Consider the following 22154-nt stretch of genomic DNA (forward strand, 5'->3'; position numbering starts at 1 on the left):
CGAATTTGGACTAGTCTGCCCCTGCAGTGTCAGTGACCTGGCTAAAAAGGTTACGAAAAAAGATGAAATCGGATCATAAATTCAAAGTTGTTCCAAACAAAGCCCCCAAAATCCTTAAGATATCTTTGCTTACATGGACATGTGCTTATGGACTCCAAGAGGGCATGCCTGTCCTTTTCAGCAGGGCTGTAATACTGCCTTAGGCAGCAAACTACTTGGCCATAGGCAGCATTTACTCTGTCTTAATGAGCACCTAATTTCCAGTTTTTATGCAATTACTGTTTTTGTCACTGTTGGAAATGTGCCCTTGTTGTATGGTCACCTAGGATTTTCTGCCTTTTAACTGAATCCTATTTTTATTGGCTGTAGAACTCTTTGCACTTTACCTCTGCTAACCAGCGGTAAACAGCTTGTGCTTTCTCTGTAAAGCATGGCAAAAGTCGTATACCCCTGATTGGCACATTTAATTTACTTATAAGTCCCTAGTACATGATATTAGATATACCCAGGGCTTGTAAATAAAATGCTATTAGTGGGCTGAAGCGCTTGTTGTGACACCCAATACAGTAGCATTGTAAAACACGTCTCTGGGCCCACCACTGCAGCCTGGGTATGCAGTTTTAAACTGCCACTTTGACCTAGCAAAATAAACCTTTAGCCAGGGATAAGCCTTCATTTTTAATACTTAGAAGTTGCCCTTATGGTATGCCTTAAAACCAGTAGGGGAAGGTTCATGGCACTTAAGGAGTAGGATATGTGTATTTCATGTTTTACATGCCTTGTCTGTTGAAAATCATGGCAAGGCTGTCCCTCCCATAGGTTACCCTGCTTTATGATATTGCAGTTACTAAGTTTTGAATTCAGTTGTTAGAAAAATTGACTCATTTCAACAGTAATTCAAAATTCAACTTAATGGTCGAGCTGGATTTTATATTATTATTTTGCAAATAATACTTTTAGAAAGTTGTCATTTTCCTGCCTGAAATCATATGGCTTTTCTGCCAGTGTCCAACTGTCCCCCGATTGCTCCCCTATGGTGAGATGTTTATTGCTCCCAGATGGGACAGGGGTTCTGGGTGTTGGGAGGGGGGCTTCTCCCTTGGAAGACTGGCCTGGCGGGTTGTGCCAAGTCCTTTCCTGAACTTCAAAGGATACCTACCATGTTATTGACAGATGAAGCTCACACCTAGGCCTGCCCCCATTTTGTCTCTCTTTTCAGACTGGCACCAAAACCAGTGGCAGTAGCGGAATTGTCCAGAACTGACTTAGGGGCTTGACAAAAGCTTGCTTTTCACCCAAAGGCTTGTATTAGGTATAAAGGTGGATCCCACAGACCTTAGCTCATAACACTTCTGGGACTATGAAGAATCAGAAGAAGTACTGCCCTTCTGTCTGAAGAACCTAAAGGAGAACTGAACTTACCTCCCTTGAATCCAGGACACATAAGGAATTCCAAGTCAGTTAGCTGACCACTTGTTATAGCTACAGGGACACACCAAGCTTCCCGAGGGCTCTCTTCCTGCAACTGCCCATCTGACCAGTTCCAAGTGAACCAAGTGGGCCTGCCCTGGACCCTGCTGCTGTCCTCTGTTGGAGTGAGTCCTAACCCCCCAAGTGGTGTCACCAAGTCCTGGGCATTTGAATGGTATTAGAGTGCATTTCTTCTGTCCCCCCAAACAGCAAACGTGAGACTCAAAACTTTCAGCCAACTTTCAGCCTAGACATTCGCTGGAGACAGGGACCAATGTCAGAGCCACAGCCATCTAAATTGAATCACCAGTCAGGATCAGCTTGCTGGCTTGCCCCGTTGAATGATTTCTGACTTCCAGAATAAGTCTTTCTAACAAAATGGCTTTATTGGGACAATTGCTGAGTAACATCCAGTCGACGTCAAGGACTTTACGGGCACAGAGTTCAGGCTTTGCACACTTGGAGCTTTCCCATCTTTGGAGATGACCGCATAGGACCCCGCTCTTCAGCAACTTGCCATTGTGAATACTGCTTTAGATTCAGCTTGCATCATGCCTGAAGACCATTTCTTCTCCATAAAAGTTTCTAAGTCAAAAGGTAATCTTTTCATCTGATTCTGTGCACAGTTCAATTGAAGGCAAGACTAATTAACTGAAACTGTTTCCTGAATTACTTGTGATAGCGTTTTGATCTCAGCTTAGGGTCAAGAGTGTTTCATTCTTTAGTTCCATGCATACCCAGGGATCAACCACCATGTTTCATCTTTTTGAAGGAATGTTGGTTGATAAGATGAGCAGTTACTAATCTGAAATTCTTGCTGATGTAGAGTGAGGTGCTAGTTTGTGTAAATACTCTGTGCCTCACTCCAATACATTTGATAAATAGGTCATAAGGCCTTGAATTTGGCGTCATCTGGGAGCAAGAGGAGTACTTTCAAGTTGAGCTGATGTAGTTTGACTTGCAAAGGTCCATGAAGGGATCCCTCAACATTGTTCCAGTTTAGGACATGGCTGAGCACACAGCTTTAAATATTACTACATAACAATAATTTAACAATCTACCTCCATTCTCAGAACCCAGCATCCCTTCTCTGCTTGACATGGCCCTTTCTGCCTAGTCATCTCCTAACTTTTCACCTTCTCCTCATATTTTTGATGAATTCGTTTTTGTTGGCCTTAGGGCTCTGTGCACTTTACCAATGCTAACAAGTGTTAAAGAGCTTGTGCTCTCTCCCAGAAACATGGTACAATACACATGTACCCAACTGACATATTTAATTTACATCTGAAATCCTAGTAAAGTGTACTACATCTTCCCAAGGACCTGTAAATCAAATACTGTTAGTGGGCCTGCAGCACTGATTGTGTCACCCACTTAAGTAGACCTTTAATTAGTGGAGGACTATAAACTCCGCTCTACCAGTGGAATTCGCAGAGTTTTGCCCACTCTGCGTTACACGTGTAGCATGGAGTTCTGGGCAAATTCTGCCAGACGCTTTGTGGCGGAATTGATTATCAAGCCCGGGTCACCAGCGTTAAGTTGGTGAGCGAGAATTGGCATCCCCTAACGTGATTTTTGGGTGCTAGGAGGGCACCCGGCGAGATTACCCAATGCAGGTTTGCACGGGCACTCATGACTATTCATAGTGGGAAAGCTGCTGCTCGAGTAGAAAATCTACTCAAGTGGCAGTTCAACCAACTCGTGCAGCAGCACCCTCTGGTGCGCTGCATGGTGCCATTGCACAGATTTCTCAATGTAGAATAAGCTCCTGGCACTAAAACGTAGCACGCCGTACAGATTTCCACCTGCTCACTGAACTCCACAGAATCATGCAGAGTTTGTATGTAACTCCACAGAATTCTGTGGAGTACAACTCTGCAAGTTCCACCCACCCCTATCTTTGAACATGTCTGAGGCCTGCCATGTCAACCTGGCAAAATAAACCTTATGCCAGGCCCAAACCTCTTTAGTACATATAAGTCAACCCTAGGGTAGGCCCCGAACAGCCCAAAGGGCAATGTATTCAATGAGCAGGACATGTAACATTTAGTTTTACATGTCTTGGTAGTAAAAAAAATAATTTACATTAGTTTTTCACTACTGCAAAGCCTATCTCGCCTATAGGATAACATTGAAGTTGCCTGATTGCATTTTATAAGTGTAGCTTCCACATGGGAAGAGATGATGCCTTCATGGTAAATGTCTTTGGAATTATAATTTAAAAAAATTATAGTGAAGTCAGATTTTAAATTGCGATTCTGAAAATGGCACTTTTAGAAAGTTGACTTTTTTTTGCCTTAGCCAGTTATGCCTGCGGACTTTCTTTGGTCATCTGAAAGGATGTAGTTGGAAGTTGCGCCTTGTGTATTTCTCCTAGACAGCCACACACAATGGGAGCTTAGGTGCGACTTAATGGGTCATCATGGCCAGGACTGGAGGGAGGAGCTGGACACAGCCTCACTTACACCTGAATAGGCCATTTCCGGTCCACACACAAAATGCTTAACAAACCTGTATTGTCCTTCCAGCCAGCTTGGATCCAAGGCAGGGGAGGGAGGGAATTCCTTGCACTTCAAAGACACTCTCTAGAGAGCTTCTCTCACCTTCCAGAACCAGGGCACCAAAATATAAATACAACCACCTTCCCGCTGCACCCGGTCTCTGCCATCCGTGGGTCTGCAATTCCAAGTGGTCCTGGACTCTTTGAAGTGGGCCTTAGGTGATTGCTCCTGCAGAACCGACACATGCTCACTGTTGTATGGAACAGAACTGGAGCATCACCGCTACTGTGTGGGTCAGAGCCAATGCAACAGACTTGCATCCCAGCATCTTGGGACCACTGCATTGCCTTTAGAAGAGCCACTGCATGACACTTTCCCAGCCACAAACTCCTTGCATCCCTCATTGGCAGCAGCCTCTATGATGACAATGCACAGACTCATCACTGCTCCTGTGCAGATCTGAACCAACAGGATTCTCAATGTTAATGCATTAAGAACTCGCATTGCAGCATTGCCGCATTTCCAAACTGACACCCCCTCCCCCAGATGCACAACAAATCTTTGTTTCAGACCTATGCAATGCTCTGCAACCAAGATTTAAGGTTGGTTCAGCTGGCCTAACTGGTCCCTGTAGGTGGCCCATGATCCTTCGCAGTCAGCCTGACTTTTTGACTTTGTCTCAGTACTGCATGACCAGATATCCTAGGTTGCCGTTTCTTGCTTCTAAGTGTTGTTTTACTGCTTATTCCTTAACAATCCATAACTCCAGTTCTACTTATTGGATTTTTGTTGTTTGTCTTGTTTCATTTATTAAATTAAGTTCTATTTTTCTAAATAGGTGGTGGTCCTTTTTGAGTGATGTTTTTACTGTTTTACTGTTTGAAGTGTTGCACAGATACTTTACATATGGCCTTCAAGTTAGCCTGACTGCTCTGTGCCCAGCTACCAGGGGTTGAGAAGAGGTTAATTTGCAGATTGCTTGTGCCTTACCGTGACTAGGATTGTGGTTGCTGCTTGACCAGGGTTTACATCCCAGTCAACCAACAACCTCATTTCTAACACCCCCCCAATCACTGATTGACTATATATTTGCCTATAACACTGCTGCTTACTTTTAGCTTGGTTCATGTGATACAAATACCACATGAAAGGGTATAAAAATATGTGATAGTGAAAGAAAAGTGGTAGCATTTTTTGAGTAATATTCAAGATTGTGCCCCTCAAGGGTCCAATCAAGTGAATCGGAGCTAGCATTTTTAGTGGGGTATCACTTTTGGATTTCAGATATTGATGTTCCTGTGCTGGAAGATGATAGACCAGAGGATGCGATAGCTGTTGCTATCAGTGGGTTAAAGAGAGCAAAGGTTTTTGGACCTAATGTCCTGCCTACTGAAGACTTCAAGAGTCTCTCTAATGTGGTGTTCCAGAGTTATTATACAAGTGGAAGATTGCATAGTTCTTTGTCTGATAAGATGAGATATATGAGACTTGGCACAATTGTATGAATTAATTAGACTGAGACCTTACATATCAACCACATAAAATGTACATCAGTTGCTCAAATGCATACATGAAGTTGCTAAGCTGGAAGAACCTCTGACACTTTGGTCTTTGATGTAGTTGTCTTGCTAGAAAGGTGCTATTTTTGTACTTCTTCACACAGTGGGTATAGGTCCATCATTTTTGTCAGGGGTTAATCAGAAAGTGCTGAGTGTTTGGATTGGAACATACTACACAACAGTGTTGCCTGTTGCCCCTCTTCTTTTCACATGGCAATTGAAGCATTGGCTTGTTGGGTAAGGGATGATTTTAAATTCAGTGGCTTTGGGTGGGGAGATGATGATGATGGTAGCAGCTTCTCTTCTGAAATCAATGTACCATCAAGGTATCTGTGAACTGCAGACCAACTTCCAAAACAATGTTCCATACAGAATACTCAAGAAAAAGTACCAAAACAAATTTACTCATGTTGAGGTCCTAATAATCAACTCCTTTTATGATCACTGTTAAAGCCAAGTAGAAGTACCCACATTTATGATGAAGTGAATACAGTAGACTCTCTTCTGTTTGCCTTAGATTTATGTTTGCATCTTGAATACAGACAGCTTGGCCAGACCTATTTTTCCAATACACACAAAGTTAGCTTTGGGTCAGCTTCCTGCTCATGACTGGATGGTTTTGTTGTGTATTTATGTTTTCTCTCCTTGATTCAATTGCTTACCTCCCTAATGTTGTGTTTCTATTGCCCATGAGTATTTCGGTCTCACAGTGTTCTGATAGGTTAACTTGTAATCGTCCACTACGTTTTTTTAGATTAAAAATTCTACTTTTTCTTTAGCCACTCCAGGGGAATACATGTGTTTTCTTGCTCTCGCTCCCTGTGCTATTTCCCCATTCAATTTACCATATCAACCCTACTCTCTATATTGCTCTCTTCTTGACTCCATGAGTTCATTCTTGTTTTTGTGCTATTTAATTATAGAAATATAGTTATAGATGTCTTTTAAATGGATTTGTTTTCTTTTAATAAAACCATTTCAAGATGGTCACCACAGATGCACTTACATCTGAAAAAGCTTCTGGCCCATTTTTTAGTTTATCTAGTTCTGAACGACCTGCAAATACGAATAATACAAAGCAACCAAAACTCCACGTTGAAGGTTAAGCATAGAAAAATATTCCAGGTCTTCACTTGAGTCAACTTAACAAAGATTTCAGTGCACATTAAAAATCCATGTATGCATTTCTCCTCATAAACATATGGCAAAACACTGTAATTATATAACCTGTGACTGTAATACCATATATTCAATACAAATGCATACATGTACTTTATTGCAATTGATTAATGTCATTAGCAAAGCATGCATTTTAAATTTCTCAGTTTCTACTTATGTGCGCACCTTGATTACTGTGATTTTAATGCACCACTTAAAATCAGTACATTAGAGCACGTTACATATGTCACTCCTGGAGAGCATAATGACACATCAAAAGTTATGTTCTTAAGTTCTGACACCCACAACATCTAGCTAACCACAAATTGCATTGGCAAAGCCAAAAAGTTTCAGAGCTGCGATCTCTTGGCTTTGCCAATGGTTGTTGTGATTTTTTTTTTTTTTTAGTCCTCAAATTGTGTGATCAAGGCCCAAAGGGGAATCAGTACACCTAACTATGTATAAAGGCATTTTGATAAGACTTATAACAATGGTTTATAGGCTATCAAAAACATTTGGCCACAAATTACAAGGGACATCTTAAGGATTTTGCAGGCCCTGTCTGAAATAGCTTTGAATTTATAATCCAGTTTCATCTCTTTCAAGCCTTCTTTGGCCAGATCACTGAAAGTGCACAGATACATTCCTCCAAATTCTAAATCTGTTACGTCTAATAATCAGGGATAGTGACATGTGCTTTCATTATTGCAACACCGCAGCAGCTCACTAATATTACTGCAAATAATCTCTGTGATGTGACACTCCCCCATTCCTCATGTGTGATGTTCTGTTTTGATCTAAAGGAAACCTTTTTTAATAGATGTTGCAAAATGTCTGTTATAGACTCTCACACATCTCTCGCATTAAAGAGAAACAGTATTTAAAACAATCTGTTTAAGATCAGGGCAAGACTCCGCAGAATCAAGCTGTCTTTATCAGGCACCCCATGGATTTATACGTAATGTTAACAGAGACACAAAAGAAGTTTATAACATTGTGTGAAGGTGCGAGGCAACCTATTATAATTCTCTCAATTTTTTATTAATGAGTTTTTTAACAGCATTACACGAGCTTCCATAATTCAAACATGATCTTTCATGAGCATTCGGGAGGGGTACAATTTGGATGAGTCAGGTGGCACTAGTGTGCTTCTTTACAGAATAAATTTTACTTTTTCTTTGTGATGTGAAGTGTGCAGAGTCTGATACTGCTATTTAGCACAGGCATACATTAAACCCCTCATACTATTCGAAAGGGCTTAGTTGAGCTAGTAGCAACTCTTATAACAAGTACTTTATAAAAAAAAGAAATACAACTGTCATGGAATAATTTACTGGTATTAGACATACTGAATATGTTTAGCCTATAACTTGTACAAAGAGTTGCTTTTCCAGATACATGTGCTATAATCCAGGTGCATGCTGGTAAATATCTCAGACAATAGCTCGCCTCATTAAAGATCCATGAGAAATCTGTACTTCATAAATTTGAACGCACATAGAAATGGAATCCATTTTTGAGAAGTCCATATAATAACCACCATTGCACTGGAAAATGAAATGACTATGTGGGGGACTGTTTGAGCCTCTGTAGCTTAAAAAAAAGAATCTACAGCAGCACAAGGGACTTGTAAATGATCCCCTTTGATTGCAGGTTTACAAAATGCACACAAATTTTGTTATACAAAAGAGAACATGCTAAGATAATTTTGCCATTTGTTGAGGATATATAATTTAAGAAGTCGCTTTCAAGTGCGCTTGTGGGTTAATATGTAACATGCTGATATAAATCTGCCTTGTTGCAAAGAAACTAAACAGCTATATCACTCTGGTTGTAAAACAATGGGGCTGATTTAAGAGCCCCTAGTGGCAATCTAGCAACACATTAGCATCATTTTGTTTACACTAATGTGGCGTTAGATGGCCAAAAATGCCGCACCATGATTACAAAGTGGTGCAATGCATGCATTGCGCCACTTTCTAATCCTTTGCACTACATTTTGCCTACGCAGACATAATGTATGCAAAGGGGGCGTTCCCCCTTTGTGGGGGTAAAAAAATGGTGCAAGGAAATCTAACAGATTTCCTTGCACCATTTTTTTGGCACTTTTAATACCTTCTCAGAGCAGGCGTTGAAAAGGGGTATGCCATTGAATACAATGGGCCCCTATGTACTCTGCGGGAGTAGTGCCAAAATGTTGGCGCTACTCCTGCAGAGTACATCAATAGCATAAAAAATAATGACGCTATTGCCACCTACCCTGCACCATGGCGTGCTGTATTTAAAATACTACGCACACATGGTGGCAGTTGGGGGTCGCTAAGGGGCGCAAGGGAAGTGGCGCTGCACTGGGTACAGAGTCGCTTTCCTTAAATCAGCCCCTATATTTATAATTCTGGTCAGTAGCGTTCACATGATCTGCTGAGTGGATCAGCTAAATTGGAACATCACAACTGAACTGTAATACATTTTTGCACAGCAGTAGTGATGTAATTTTCTTGTGGTAGGTTAGGAGTGGTGTACCAAATAGTCTGTATTATGGAAATTAGATGCAGGCTTTATACAAATATTGCAGACCTTCATGTTTTATATTTCGCATTACAAGGCACATTATTACAGTGATTTACAACTTTGTATGTCTTGCTTGACTTCTAAAACGCATTCATTGAGACATGGCATTGTGATACCCAAGACCCAAGAGAAAGTAATGAGAGTAAAAGGAGGTGTACAACTGTTAATAAGTATTAGTTTATTTTATTTTCTTGTTTCTTGCAGACGTTTCAGCAATCTTCCCTGCAACACAAATCTAAAAAAAGGAACAAAGGTAAATAAAAACATATACACCCCTTGTGAGGTTCGCCGACAGAAATAATGAACTGTATAGCTTGTCTGAATAGCTTTTCAGTGGTAACTTTGACCCTCGCCACTGCAGCAGAATATATTTGAGTCACTTTAGTTTCTTGACTATTAACTTTAACATATGAGGAGTATTTTCTACTGCAATACAGCTGCTGGGCTGGTAACTTTAATAACACTTTAGAGCAACATGTTTATGTTTTTGTTTTATTTGTTTAGATACCAAAAGCTTTTATGATAATTAAATGTTTTATGTTTATCGTTTTCAGTCATGAGGTTTGATAACTGAATTTAACAAATTGACTATTTCATCATAATCCGGGAAGCTCAAGTATATCGCAAAAGATAAACAAAATGCACCTGGGATGCTTGCTCAACCCTGCCCAACTTGGATACATAAATTGCAGAGCTAGTGACGAAGCACCTTGCAACTGTTCTTTGACGGGTGTGAAACGTTACATTTCCAAAGGTGTCACAGGCCTTATATTCGGCAGAGGGCTCCATGTCTAATATTCTGACCTAAGGGTTGGGAGAGAAAGTGTGAAATCAAGAAATCCATCAAAGAAATGTGGTAAACTCAAAATCAGAAGTCAGTGCTAATTTAGAGCAGCATGTGAATGCTAGATGCGGAATGCATTGGTATTACTATCCTTTCCACTGATTAAGAGGAACTATGTAATTATGCATCAAGTCACAAAACCTTAACATGTTACTTCAGTCCTGTTTCTGCTTGGTGTCTATTTTTAATCGTTACGTTTTGCATCTCTTCATTTTCTACAGAGCACCCAAACACAAACCCTCTTGTAAAGTAGATATATTTATTCTGTTCACGTTTTAAACTACCAAATATCTATTTCACTGGGCATATGTAAGATATGGGGGTATTAGTTGAGGAGGATGAATACCATAGCTAGTTCAAGTAATAACCACAACCCTTTTATTCTGTTCACGTTTTAAACTACCAAATATCTATTTCACTGGGCATATGTAAGATATGGGGGTATTAGTTGAGGAGGATGAATACCATAGCTAGTTCAAGTAATAACCACAACCCTTGTCAGCGCGAACCCGTAACGTCCCTAAATTAGCCTGATCTCAATCCCCTGGAAGCTATGGCCCAGAGCAGAACAGGTTTAACTTAGAGGCACTTTGTAAAGTATTAATGCAGTACCAATATAGTCAACACATAACACAAGAAAACTGAAATGCAGAACCAATTTCTAAAAATCGGGTACATTTCAATAAAATAAAATGACACCATAATAACAAAAATCCAATAAGGAAAACTGGAGTTATGAATTTTAAAGGTTTATTTATAAACATAATACCAAAAAGCATTATGCACCAACCACTGCCACCAGGTTGCATTTGATGGGTACCTAGGACAAAGTTAAGGCCATCCGCATTGGAGAGCAGGACAGATACAGAAACCAGATTTGACTTGGTCAAAATTTTTACATTCAGACTTAGCCCATCAATTGGAAGTCAAAAATCCTCAGTGGAGCAAGGAAGCAGGCTGTGGCCAAAGAGGGCTCCACATCTACAGGTAGCCTCTGAACAAGGTCTCGGTGAAGCTATTGGGTTTTGGTGAGAAAACTCGAAGCAGGAGCAATTTGAATTTCATGCCCATTTAAGGTCCTTCACCATTTAGATACTTCTCACTCCTTCGTCCTGAGAAGATTTCTACCCTTAGATTTAATCACATTTTTGGAGGTCTGATTTTTCCATTGGGAAAAGTCTGCAGACTGTAGCTGAGGAGGGTTCCCTGAGGTTGGATACCTTCTCCATGAAGCCCTACCGAATCAAACTTGCAGCTGTAGAAAAGCTTTGAGCAGGTTCAAACTGAATCTTTGGCCCAGTGGCAACTCACCTCTGTCAGATCAGCTTGGTAAGTTTGACCTGCATCTCCAGAGGTCTTTGGAACCAAAAACATATTAAATCCCAGGTTTCAGGAAAAGTTAGGTTGAGTGCATCTTGACCCCAGGCAAGGGTCCAGGACTTTGGGGATTGTACTTGGGGGTCAAGTCTCACTCCAGCAGAAGCTAGCAGCAGGGCCCAGGGCAGGTCGAGTTGGAACTGGTCAGCTGAGCAGTTGCAAAAAAGATGCCTTGTACATGTTGTGTACCTTTTGGTTGAACACTTAATCAGTTTTATGACACTTCAAGACCACTTCTTTGTCCTGGGTACAAGAGGGAGAGCAGGTACAGTGTTCTAGGTCACAGGCAGCAGGGTCAGTCCTCTTCTGTTCTTCCACAGGTCCAGAAAGGTTTGAGGTGGTACTCTGGGTGTCACCTTTAACCCTGGCATCAGACTGTGGGAGGGGGTGACCCCTGGCCTCTCCTTAATCAATAGAGCATACGTTCCAAAGAGAAACCCTACCCACTTACACAAATTTATTTTTGTGTCCTACTGCAAACAATACAAAAAACCTCTTTGCCTAAATCCAAGGTGGTGAATCCCTTCTCTCCTTGAGCAGAGCCTGTGTGTGGCCAGGGAACTGAGCAACTCCATCTTAGAGGTCACTCTAAACCAGTTCATGGGGCAACTCTGCTCCCACTGGGAATAGTGCCTTCCTGAATGGGGGAACAAAGAAAGGCCCTGCCCTGGTCTCAGCTGCCATTTACTTGTGACAGGGCAGGTCTCTTTGAAGTTAATCAAAGTTACTGGCACAACCCAAATGATCATCCTGCCAGAGAAACAGAACACCTCCTCATACCCAAGGTCTCTGTCTCATCTTTGGGAGCAAGTGCACATCTCATCACTATTCAGCTGCCTGGTGGCAGTTGAAGCTCATGCAAATGGGACTTTGGAGGCTCTAGGGAGAGGAAAGGCAGCTTGCTAGTAGTTCTGTTTCCAAAATATGTATTCCAGATCCAACTTTATCAGTAAATTGGGCTTGGAACAAATATTAAAGAGTTCATTTTGTAGTAGTTTCCAAGCTGGAGATAACATGATTAAATTTACTGTGTATGCCACTGCTTTCCTAAGGAACAGTTAACCCTACTACGGTGAAAATAGCTGTTTGGGGCCATCCTGTTGTAAGGATGTGTTAACATTATTCTTTTAAATGCCCTACTTTTAACTACCACGCACCATGCATTTTGGGCAATAACAAGTATTTAGGGGTGACATTCATATTTAAAAGGAAGGTTTTAGGTTGAATTTGCTGTTTAAAAAGCACAGCTGGGCTACAGAGGGTAGGCCAGCCGTCATGTTTCCTCTGTCACTGTAATGGATGGCATAATAGGTGCTGCAGTCCACTGGTGACATTTAACTTACACTCCCTGGGTGCTCTTTAGCACTTGTGTATCATATACAAGGGTCTTACAGATAAGTTAAAGATACCAATTGGGTATGCAAATTTCATCATGTTGAAAGTGGGCGCACAGGAACTCAACAATGGGTTAGCAGGGGTAAAGTCCACAGTTTATAGATCCAGCAAAAACAGCCAGGTCAGAAATATAAGGGTACACCACACAAGAGATGGTCATTTCTCACAGCACATATTTGTCAGTTGCTTTGACGTGAACAGGCCCTATATCACAAAAAATGCTACTTAAGAAACCTAATTCCTACAACTTTGAAAGTATCAGCATCAAATCATGCTCATGATACACAAAAACATTTCATTTTTAAATTTTGCTTGGATCCTATGTTGGGTAATTCAAATTTCACTGAAAAGATTTGGCCTAAGAACATCCCAGCACAACAGCATGTGCGTATAGTATCAGGTACAACCATTTACACCTTAGTTTGGAATATTAAGTCCAAGATGTGCAAACAGTTTTTGCACTTATTTTCTGCACACTATTTACTTTTTTGTGCCCGCAGTGCTAAAACCAGAGCTAAAAATCTGAAGTGATGTCCATGATAGTAATAGCAGATAAGTAAATTTTTTATTGCTGTATGTTGTTCAGATAGTAAATACCACATGTTGATGTTGTGAAGGTTATGTTTCACATTGTAACAAACAAAAGTTTGATGCAGCTGTTTTTTCAGCAAGAGGGTTGTCAAAATCAGAGATAACCTCACCAAGGATGGAGACTGCAGGATCCTGGAGAACACTTATATTTTTTCAGATTCACAAGTGGATTTTTTCTTGCATTTGCATTGTGCAGCAAAAATCTTCATCTATCAAGGCCATATGTGTGTACACACTTGTAGACATGCATACACAAGAACGCATATGACAGGAAGACTAATTTGTCCAGAATTTATCTGAAATGTTCTTTCTTTTTTTGCCATACACTGGCCTGTTACCAATTGCCACTTCATTGCCCAGTATTCAAAATGTAAGTGAATAATGGTTAATCTAAAAAAATACTCAGTGGTTTCTGCAGTTTGGGATAAACTCCCAATAAAGCTTTGCATACCATACACTAGAAGTCTATATGAGAGCTGTAGCAAATTTGCATTTTCAGCAAGCTCAGTAAAGAAATGTCATGCTTTTCTGTAAGATACTTTTCCCGATATTAGACCTTTGTGCACTGTTGCACTGCTATTCAGTGTCACAATGCATGTGTTCTGGCCCTAAAATAGTATTGGTAACATTGATAACAGCTAATTGTCCTATTTAACCTTCTTGTAAGGCCATATTAGAAGGTGCAGAAAATGCACCAATGACATGGGAGTAAAATGTCATGCATGTGTTACTGTATTTGCTCCATCCACATATATGACAAATATACATGGCTGCCAGGAGCACCACTATGCTACAGTTGGGTTGCCGTTTAAAGGCATTGCATGAATGCCTTTGACATATAAGAAATCCTTTCTGTATATTAATAGGTTACTGCTAAAGTGTGCGTTGTACGCACCCAAGGCAGAGTGCCTAATATATTAAGATATGGCAAATTCTATATTTAAAAGGTATATCCTGAGAATAACTGGAGAGCTAAAATTTATTTTGTTATTTTCCATTACACAGGCCCAAGTGTGAATCACATATTGAATTCTACACTCCTGCCTTGGAAAGCGCTAGAAAGGTCATTGAGTGTTATTTTCCACCAAATTCTCAAAATGTGATTTTATAGCACATCCGATTTTTGTTTACTTGAGTGTAAAAGTAACTTTATAAAAATAGACTTTGGGTTGCCTGTGCCAGAAGTGACTGGACTAAGCTCTGCTACTCACCACAAACATCCTTGGCTGAGATATTCATCAACATGGGTCAGTAGACAAGACAATGGCATACCGCTGAACCTAAAATGGACAAGGCGGTGTTAGCTTTTGATCACATAGCAAGGATTAGATATCTGGAAATGGACAGGAATGGTTGGTAGAATAAAGGACAACCTTATAACTTCCTCTATTGACTTGGAGATGCCAGGGATGTCTTCTCCTCTTCATTTCCAAGACATTCCAAGATCAGCAGGCCGTTGTCACAGTGGAGAAGGGAACCAGTTAGGGCCTTGTCGAGTGGGAGGAGAGTTTATTTAACTATGGGAGTGGTTAATAAGCTGAAGACAGGTCAGTCTGTAGGTGGAAGGGTTCTGCAATATTAAAGCATTAGTTCCTGGGTCTACATATATATGTACTTCAGCAAGGTAAATGTTAAGTGCTGCAAAAGGGGGTGATTATGAAAAAATTGTTAGAATTGGATGGAGAATTTCTCCATTCAGAATCTGGTGTACAGGTTAAATGTGGCACATCTAGCACCATGTCTTCTGGACATTCCTGGGCCTCAGAAGACGCCACCTGAAGAAGGAGGTCCAACTGGAAGAAGACTCCTGGCCTGCGCTTGAAGAAGAGTCACTGAAGTAGTCGAGACCTCACGGGCTCCTAACTCCTGCTGGCAACCAGGGACTTGGACTCCTTGCCAAGAGACAACTGATTTGTCACTTGCTTGCCTGTTTAAGATTTTAATAACAATAATAGTTCTCTCAAGAGGACTTCAGTGGCCCATTGGAGAAATTAAAGTTATGGATCATTTGTGGTCTAATTATACATATAAGCATGAATTGAGTAGTTATCCCCTATTCTAGACTCTCAAATGGTGGAAATTATACCAGACAATAAAGGGAGAGTTCCTCAGAAAGGGCATTGTTAGTTGGGTGGGGCTCATACAGGAAGAAAATACACAAAAGAAGTAAAGAAAATATCAGGACACACCTCTGGACTAGCTAGTAAATCAGTTTTAGGCAAATGAATTGGGGGTTCTGGCCAGCTGTGGGAGGAATTTAGGGAGTGAGTGTGAGAGACCAGAGACTGCAACTAGGAGGGTCAAGATAAAAGTTAATACTTTGACTATAATTGGATTCAGATCAAGAAAAAAAGCAGAATGTAATTTTAGAACATCAAAGGAATAATGGGGCTCAGGTAATAATGTTGGAAGAAACTCACCTGGAGAGACCAGATTGCAGGGTTCTTTTTAGCAAATGCTGCTGGGTACAAGATATTGTTTGTTCAGAAAAACAGGATAGCATGACAGAAGTGACCATACTCATAAGAAAGCACTCTAATAAATTATAAAACAGATGATACAGGAAGGTGACTTGTTGCTACCCTAGGGATCGGTAATCTAAGATGGTCCTGTACCGTTTAATAAGGTACCAAGTGTGATGACTCAGCATCTTTAAGAACATTAGGACATAGTTTATTAGAAACCCAGATTCCCATATTAGTTGGAGGAGATTTTAATATAGTCTTAGATAGCAGAAAGATAGGACGTATAAATCCAACTATACAAATTCTCCTAAAACAGGCCGTAAGTTAAAGGACATGATGAGGGATCTAAATTGAGTCTATGGCATAGAGTTTGGAATACAGAAAGGATTTACTTTAAGTAAAAAATATGGACATTACTCTTGAATCTACAATTTTCTCCTAGATGAAGCCATGATATATATGGTGGAGGCAGTCACCTATCTTCCATCTTTACTGTCGGATGACTCCGCTGTTGCTTTATGCCTTGAATTACTCCACAGATTAGAAAGAGAGGGGTGAACGTTGAACAGGGTCTTATTACTTGAAGAGTACATCTGCCGGGAACTGGCTGATAAAATTTAGGAGGTTAAAAACAACAAAAAATTTAAATAGGGGATCTGCAAGATGTCAGGGGGTATTGGACACATGCAATGCATGTATCAGAGACATAAGAAGCAAACTCTTGAACAGGCAGAGGTTAGAGTCATGCAGACATGAGGAGGCACTGATGGATATCATTAAAAAGAAAGATAGAGGAATTCAAGTTGTTACAAATTAGGTCTCTTGTTGGCAGTGGTTGGAACTCTGTCCAAGTAGGGGCCCTCACTCTAGGCAGGGTAAGGGAGTCACACAGTTAGGATAACCCTGGCTCACCACCTTGGTATATTGGCTCAAGCAGCTAGGCTTATCTCATAGGCACTGTGTAAAGTATTTGTACATACACAATAACAGTTAAAACACCACAAAAGTACTCCACACCAGTTTAGGAAAATAGCCAATATTTATTTGAGGGAAACAAACCAAAATGACAAAAATCTAACATACACAATAATAGATACGTATTTCCAAATAATAAACGTGGTATGGCACTTAGAAATACAATAGCTCCAACTAGGGCTATCCCAACGGCTTGACTGAGCCGCTTCCAATCTGCTCTGTGCCACCCGCGAGGGAGTGCGGCTGGCCACAGAGTCATATAGACCCCGGTTACAGTACCTTGGAAAACAATGAGGAAACAAAGCCATTGCATAGAGTTTGGGAGGTGAGGCTGGAGCAGGTGTGGTGTAAGTTCCTTACTGCTACCTAGGAGGAGAGGCATCAATTCCTTACTGCTAAGCACGGGAGGTGAGGTGCTGGTTCCTTATGGTTTCAGAGGAGGTGATGCGGCATTGGTGACAAAGCGTTAGTTCCTTACCACAAGGTTGGAGTCAATGAATCCAGTAGGTCAAGACGCAAGGTGTTGGCTTTGTGGTGCCACAATCACACCATGGGGCCGCTGGTACTGGGGTGGCATCGGGTCTGGGCATCATTGACATGGCACTCTGGACTTACGCTGAGACAGGACTGCAGAGGGGCTGCAGTGGCGTGGGGCCTGCATTGTATGTTGCAGTTGTTGCACTCAGCGGGGACCACGGCTCTGGTGCAGACATCTCCATGGGATCAGAGAGCAGTACCATCTCTGAAGTCGTTGTGGAAGTTGATGCATTTGTTTCTTCCATGTTGCACCAGAACTCACTCTCAATGGCCCAGGAACAGGATTTGTTGCACCAGAACTCACTCTCAATGGCCCAGGAACAGGATTTGGCACCACATAGCAGGTTGGGACTCTCAGCAAGACAGCCCAGGCACTGGCAGGTGAAGTCTTTGATGTCCCTGAGACTTCTTAACAGCTCAGTCCAAGCCCTTGGATAACCTTTGGAAGCAGGATGTAGAAAGCCAAGTCCAGTCCTTTTACTCCCAGTACAGAAGCAGCAAGCAGCAGACCAGCACAACAAAGCAGCAGGCAGAGTGGCAGTCCCTCCTACAGCATCCAGCTCTTTTCCTGGCAGAATTTCCTCAGTCCAGAGGGATTCTACCTATGTGGTTTCTGAGGCCCAGTATTTATACCCATTTCTGTCTTTTGAAGTAGGCAAACTTCAAGGAGAAGTCTTTGTAGTGCACAAGACCCTGCCTTTCCCTCCCCCTGGCCCCAGACACACTCCAGGGGGTTGGGGTCTGCTTTGTGTGAGGGCAGGCACAGCCCTATTCAGGTGCAAATGTCAGTTCCTCCCACCACTCTAGCTACAAAAGACTTATCAGCCTGCTGATAGGTCATCAGGATTTGCAGGGCACACCTCAGCTCCTTTCGTGTGACTGTCTAGAGTGAATGCACAAACAACCCAACTGTCATCCTGACCCAGATGTGTATTCAGCAGACAGGCAGAAGCACAGAATGGTTAAGCAAGAAAATGCCCATGTTGTGGCATTTTCAAACTCACGGTTAAAAAACCAGCTTCACCAAAAGATGTATTTTTAAATTGTGAGTCCGGAGACCTGAAACCCCACATCTCTATCTTCTCCCAATTGGAAACTACACTTTAAAGATATTTCAAGGCTATCCCCATGTTACCCTATGGAGGAGACAGACCTTGCAGTAGTGCAAACCAAGTTTAGCAATATTTCACTATCAGGACATTTAAAGCACACCAGTACATGTCCTACCTTTTAAACACACTGCATCCTGTCCATGAGGCTGCCTTGGGCCTACTTTAAGGGAGACTGTCATGTAGTTATAGGGAAGGTTTGGGCCTGGCAAGTGGGTACACGTGTGAGGTCGAAATGGCAGTTTAAAACTGTCAACACAGACATTGTAGTGGCAGGTCTGAGCCATGCTTACAAGGCTACTCATGTGGATGGTGCAATCAGTGCTGCAGGCCCACTAGTAACATTTGATTTACAGGCCCTGGGCATACATAGTGCACTTTACTAGGGACTTACTAGTAAATCAAATATGCCAATCATGGATAAACCAGTTGCCAATACAATTTAGACAAGGAACACTTGCACTATAGCACTGGTCAGCAGCGGTAAAGTGCCTAGATTCCTAAAATCAGCAAAAACAGGTAAGAAAAAATAGGAGGGAGAGGGAAAAAAAGTTTGGGGATAACAGTGGAAAAAGGGCCAGATCCAGCACAACCCCCTTCCACCTGAAATCCAGGGTAGACTAATCAATACCTTGATGGACTTCCCTACTCAGAGCGATAGAACTTGGATCCTGTTCCGCAATAGCAGGGGGTGTTCCAGTTCTTTGCCTTTCTGAACCCAGTTGGATTCTTCTGTCCATAATCTCAGGGTCCACTAAGCTAACCCATGGGGAATCCTTCACCTCACCTGCTGACCCCATCTGTGCAGCATCTAACCTTACTTTGCTCACAGAAATATCCCAGTAGGCAGGCAGTACCACTGTGCCAATGTACGGGTATGGCCCATTCCACCCTCGGTGTATGACTCCTGTCCCCAACCCAAGGGCAGCTCCATACACAAGGACAGCAACCCACAGTGGCCACAGACAGCTGTCACTAATGAGAGCCAGGCCTCAGCCCATCCAGGGCTCTCTAACCTCCGTGGTTTCTCAGAGTGGGGGGTGGTAGCTCCCGGTGACTGGCACCCTTTGTCCACTCTCCCTCCTCTCCCACCAGTTCAGGGGTGGTATCTTCCCACACTAACCTTCCTGTTTCATAGTGTACCACTAGCATTTCTCATGGCGAAACTAAGTAGGCTTCAGAGAAAAGTGAGTAGCTTTATTTTGATGTATAAGGGCATTGAGCTGTCATGGAAAAACTGAGGAGAAGCTGGGAGCGGGGGCCTGGTCTTACCTGATTTACAGACATACGGTCTTGCATTTCAATTAGAAAATGGCCACATGTGAGCTGTACAGCCAAATAATTTATCAATACATAGATTAAACATAGCAATGCTGAATAATGTAATTCAAAGGTATTTTTGTATAAGTTTAAGAACCCAAAATACTTTATGAAAGTGAGATTGAAGTGCATAAGTGTTCGATATCCCTTATAACTCACTATAGCACAGATCTGGAACTCCAGAATGTTTGAAGGACTTGTTTAGTAGACCTCTGAGACAGGTGGGACTTAATAACTGGGGAATTTAAGGGATGGAATAGATATGATAGACTGGGAGATGATGACAACAATGACATGCAGAGAACTCTCTAGGTTTAATTACCTCCAATTACCTTATTTGTGGTCTGCATCGACTTGCACTGGAGATGATAGTAGAGCCTATGAGGAACTTATTACAAGCAGCTTTTAATTGAAGAAAGTAGTTGCTCTGTGGTACTGGAGGATTCTTAAGGTTGAAAGCAATCATGACCCAGAACTGCATCACATCTGGACAGATGACTTACTGGAGGTGAAGATTAAATATCTATGCAAGTATCTTTGAAAACGTTCTATTCTACAGTAAAGTCTGCTGTATTCATGAAGAAACATTTTTTACCATGCATAGGGCTTACTGGACTCCATGTAAACTGGCCAAGATTGCACATAATGAACCAAGTTGCCCAAAGTGCGAGATTCCATCCACAAATGATATACATATGTTTCTAGATTGCCCTGTATTATTGCCCTTCTAGAGCAAAGTAAGTAAGACAGTAACTCATGTTGTCTGGCATTAGATCCAGGTAAGCCAATATCTTGTCTTATTCAGGAGATACCCAGAGGCAAAATAAAACTGATGTCCTTTATGGTACCATTAACAAAAAGAGAAATATGCAGAAAATGGATATCATCAGAACCCTCTCCTCCACAGAATGGGTTCATTATGTCGACTACATTTGGCAAATGGATATTGCATTGCACCCACAAAGCTTAGAGGAAGTTTGGAGAGAGTGCGTGAAATGGCAAGATTGATCGAATGGTCAAATAATTACACCTTATTTGCTGCAATAAATTACGATTGTCATCAAAACATGTAAGCTATTTTCTCCCTTAGAGGGAAGCATGCAATGAGAAAGTGATGGTGAAAAGAGGACAAAAAAAAATATATGGCTGAAGGCGATGGAGTGCAAGACATATACAAAAAGTGGAATGGGCCTGCTTAGTGCTTACCCTCAGACTTTGAAGAAATTTAGATGAAAAGTGTTCTGAGAAGCTAAAGTTCAGAGGGACAAAGCTGTAGTTGGTGTATGAAGAAGGAGAATTGCCGTCAGGATGAACTGAATGAAGTCACAGTAAAGATTTCTATGTCAAGAGTTAAGGCCTGGTTTAGATTTTGGCAGATTGGTTACTCCCTCACAACTATGGTGATTATCTCGCCCACAGAAATATAAATTCCACTATTTCCTATGGGATTTATATTTTGACAGATGGGATATCCATCATCATGACGGAGTAACCTGTCTGCCAAAATCTAAATCAAGCCCTAAGTCTCTTTTTTGGAAGTTGAAAATCTTCAGTCGGATGAAACTGGAGCCTGCACCCCACAAGGGATCCCCAAGGCTGGTTACTTCTTTGGTGAAGGACCACTAAACAGGATTTGCTGCTGCAGTGAAGAATGCAGTGAGAACTGACATGAAATCAGGCCGACCAGTGGATTGGTGGATAAATGAGCAGGTTGGTCCCAGTCTACTCTTAGTTGTCAGAGCAGTTTTCACCCAAATATAATTTTGGGATTCTGGCTATCTGGGCACCTTTTGCCCAAATACCGAGGGTCCAGCACTGGAAGGACACCACTTGGGGCTTAGGACTCACTTAGGCTGGATCTAGGTGTTAGTTCAAGATGGTTGGAGCCTTTTCTGTCCCTGAGGCTCTGATCAGGAAGCCTGCCAACTAGAATTTGGAGTCACCCTGGTAGTCCTTGGTTAAGTAGTAGAACAGGGTTCAAACAGCACAGCAGGCCTCTGAGTGTTCAAGACAGACTTCAAGCAGCTAAGCAGTCCTTTCAGGTGTGGCAAGGCAGTCTTCTAAAGTACACAGTGGGCCGCAGCAGCAGGTAGTACTCTGAGAGTCCTTTCACAGGTCCAGAAAGTTAATGGAAGAGTGGGTCTGAGGATTCAGTTTTTATATCTGGTTCCTCCTTTGAAGTAGAAGTTTCTAGAGAAATCTCTTTGAAGTATTTGAAGTTCCCGACTCCCCTGCCCTGGCTACAAGATGGCTACGTGAACAATGCAGTCCTTTCTGTGAAG

At 41.8% G+C, this 22154-nt stretch overlaps 1 protein-coding gene across 2 annotated transcripts in view; it reads left to right on the forward strand.

The window, feature by feature from the left end:
• Positions 1-22154, forward strand: part of CNKSR2 (connector enhancer of kinase suppressor of Ras 2) — a 1907760-nt gene that overhangs the window by 1531598 nt on the left and 354008 nt on the right. For both annotated transcript variants that reach the window (XM_069204730.1, XM_069204731.1), the window contains one exon: positions 9464-9512. In XM_069204730.1, the coding sequence (XP_069060831.1) occupies positions 9464-9512 (49 nt within the window). The remainder of the gene's footprint in view (positions 1-9463; positions 9513-22154) is intronic.

Source organism: Pleurodeles waltl, chromosome 8, assembly GCF_031143425.1.
Source record: "Pleurodeles waltl isolate 20211129_DDA chromosome 8, aPleWal1.hap1.20221129, whole genome shotgun sequence".
Classification (NCBI taxonomy): Eukaryota; Metazoa; Chordata; class Amphibia; order Caudata; family Salamandridae; genus Pleurodeles; species Pleurodeles waltl.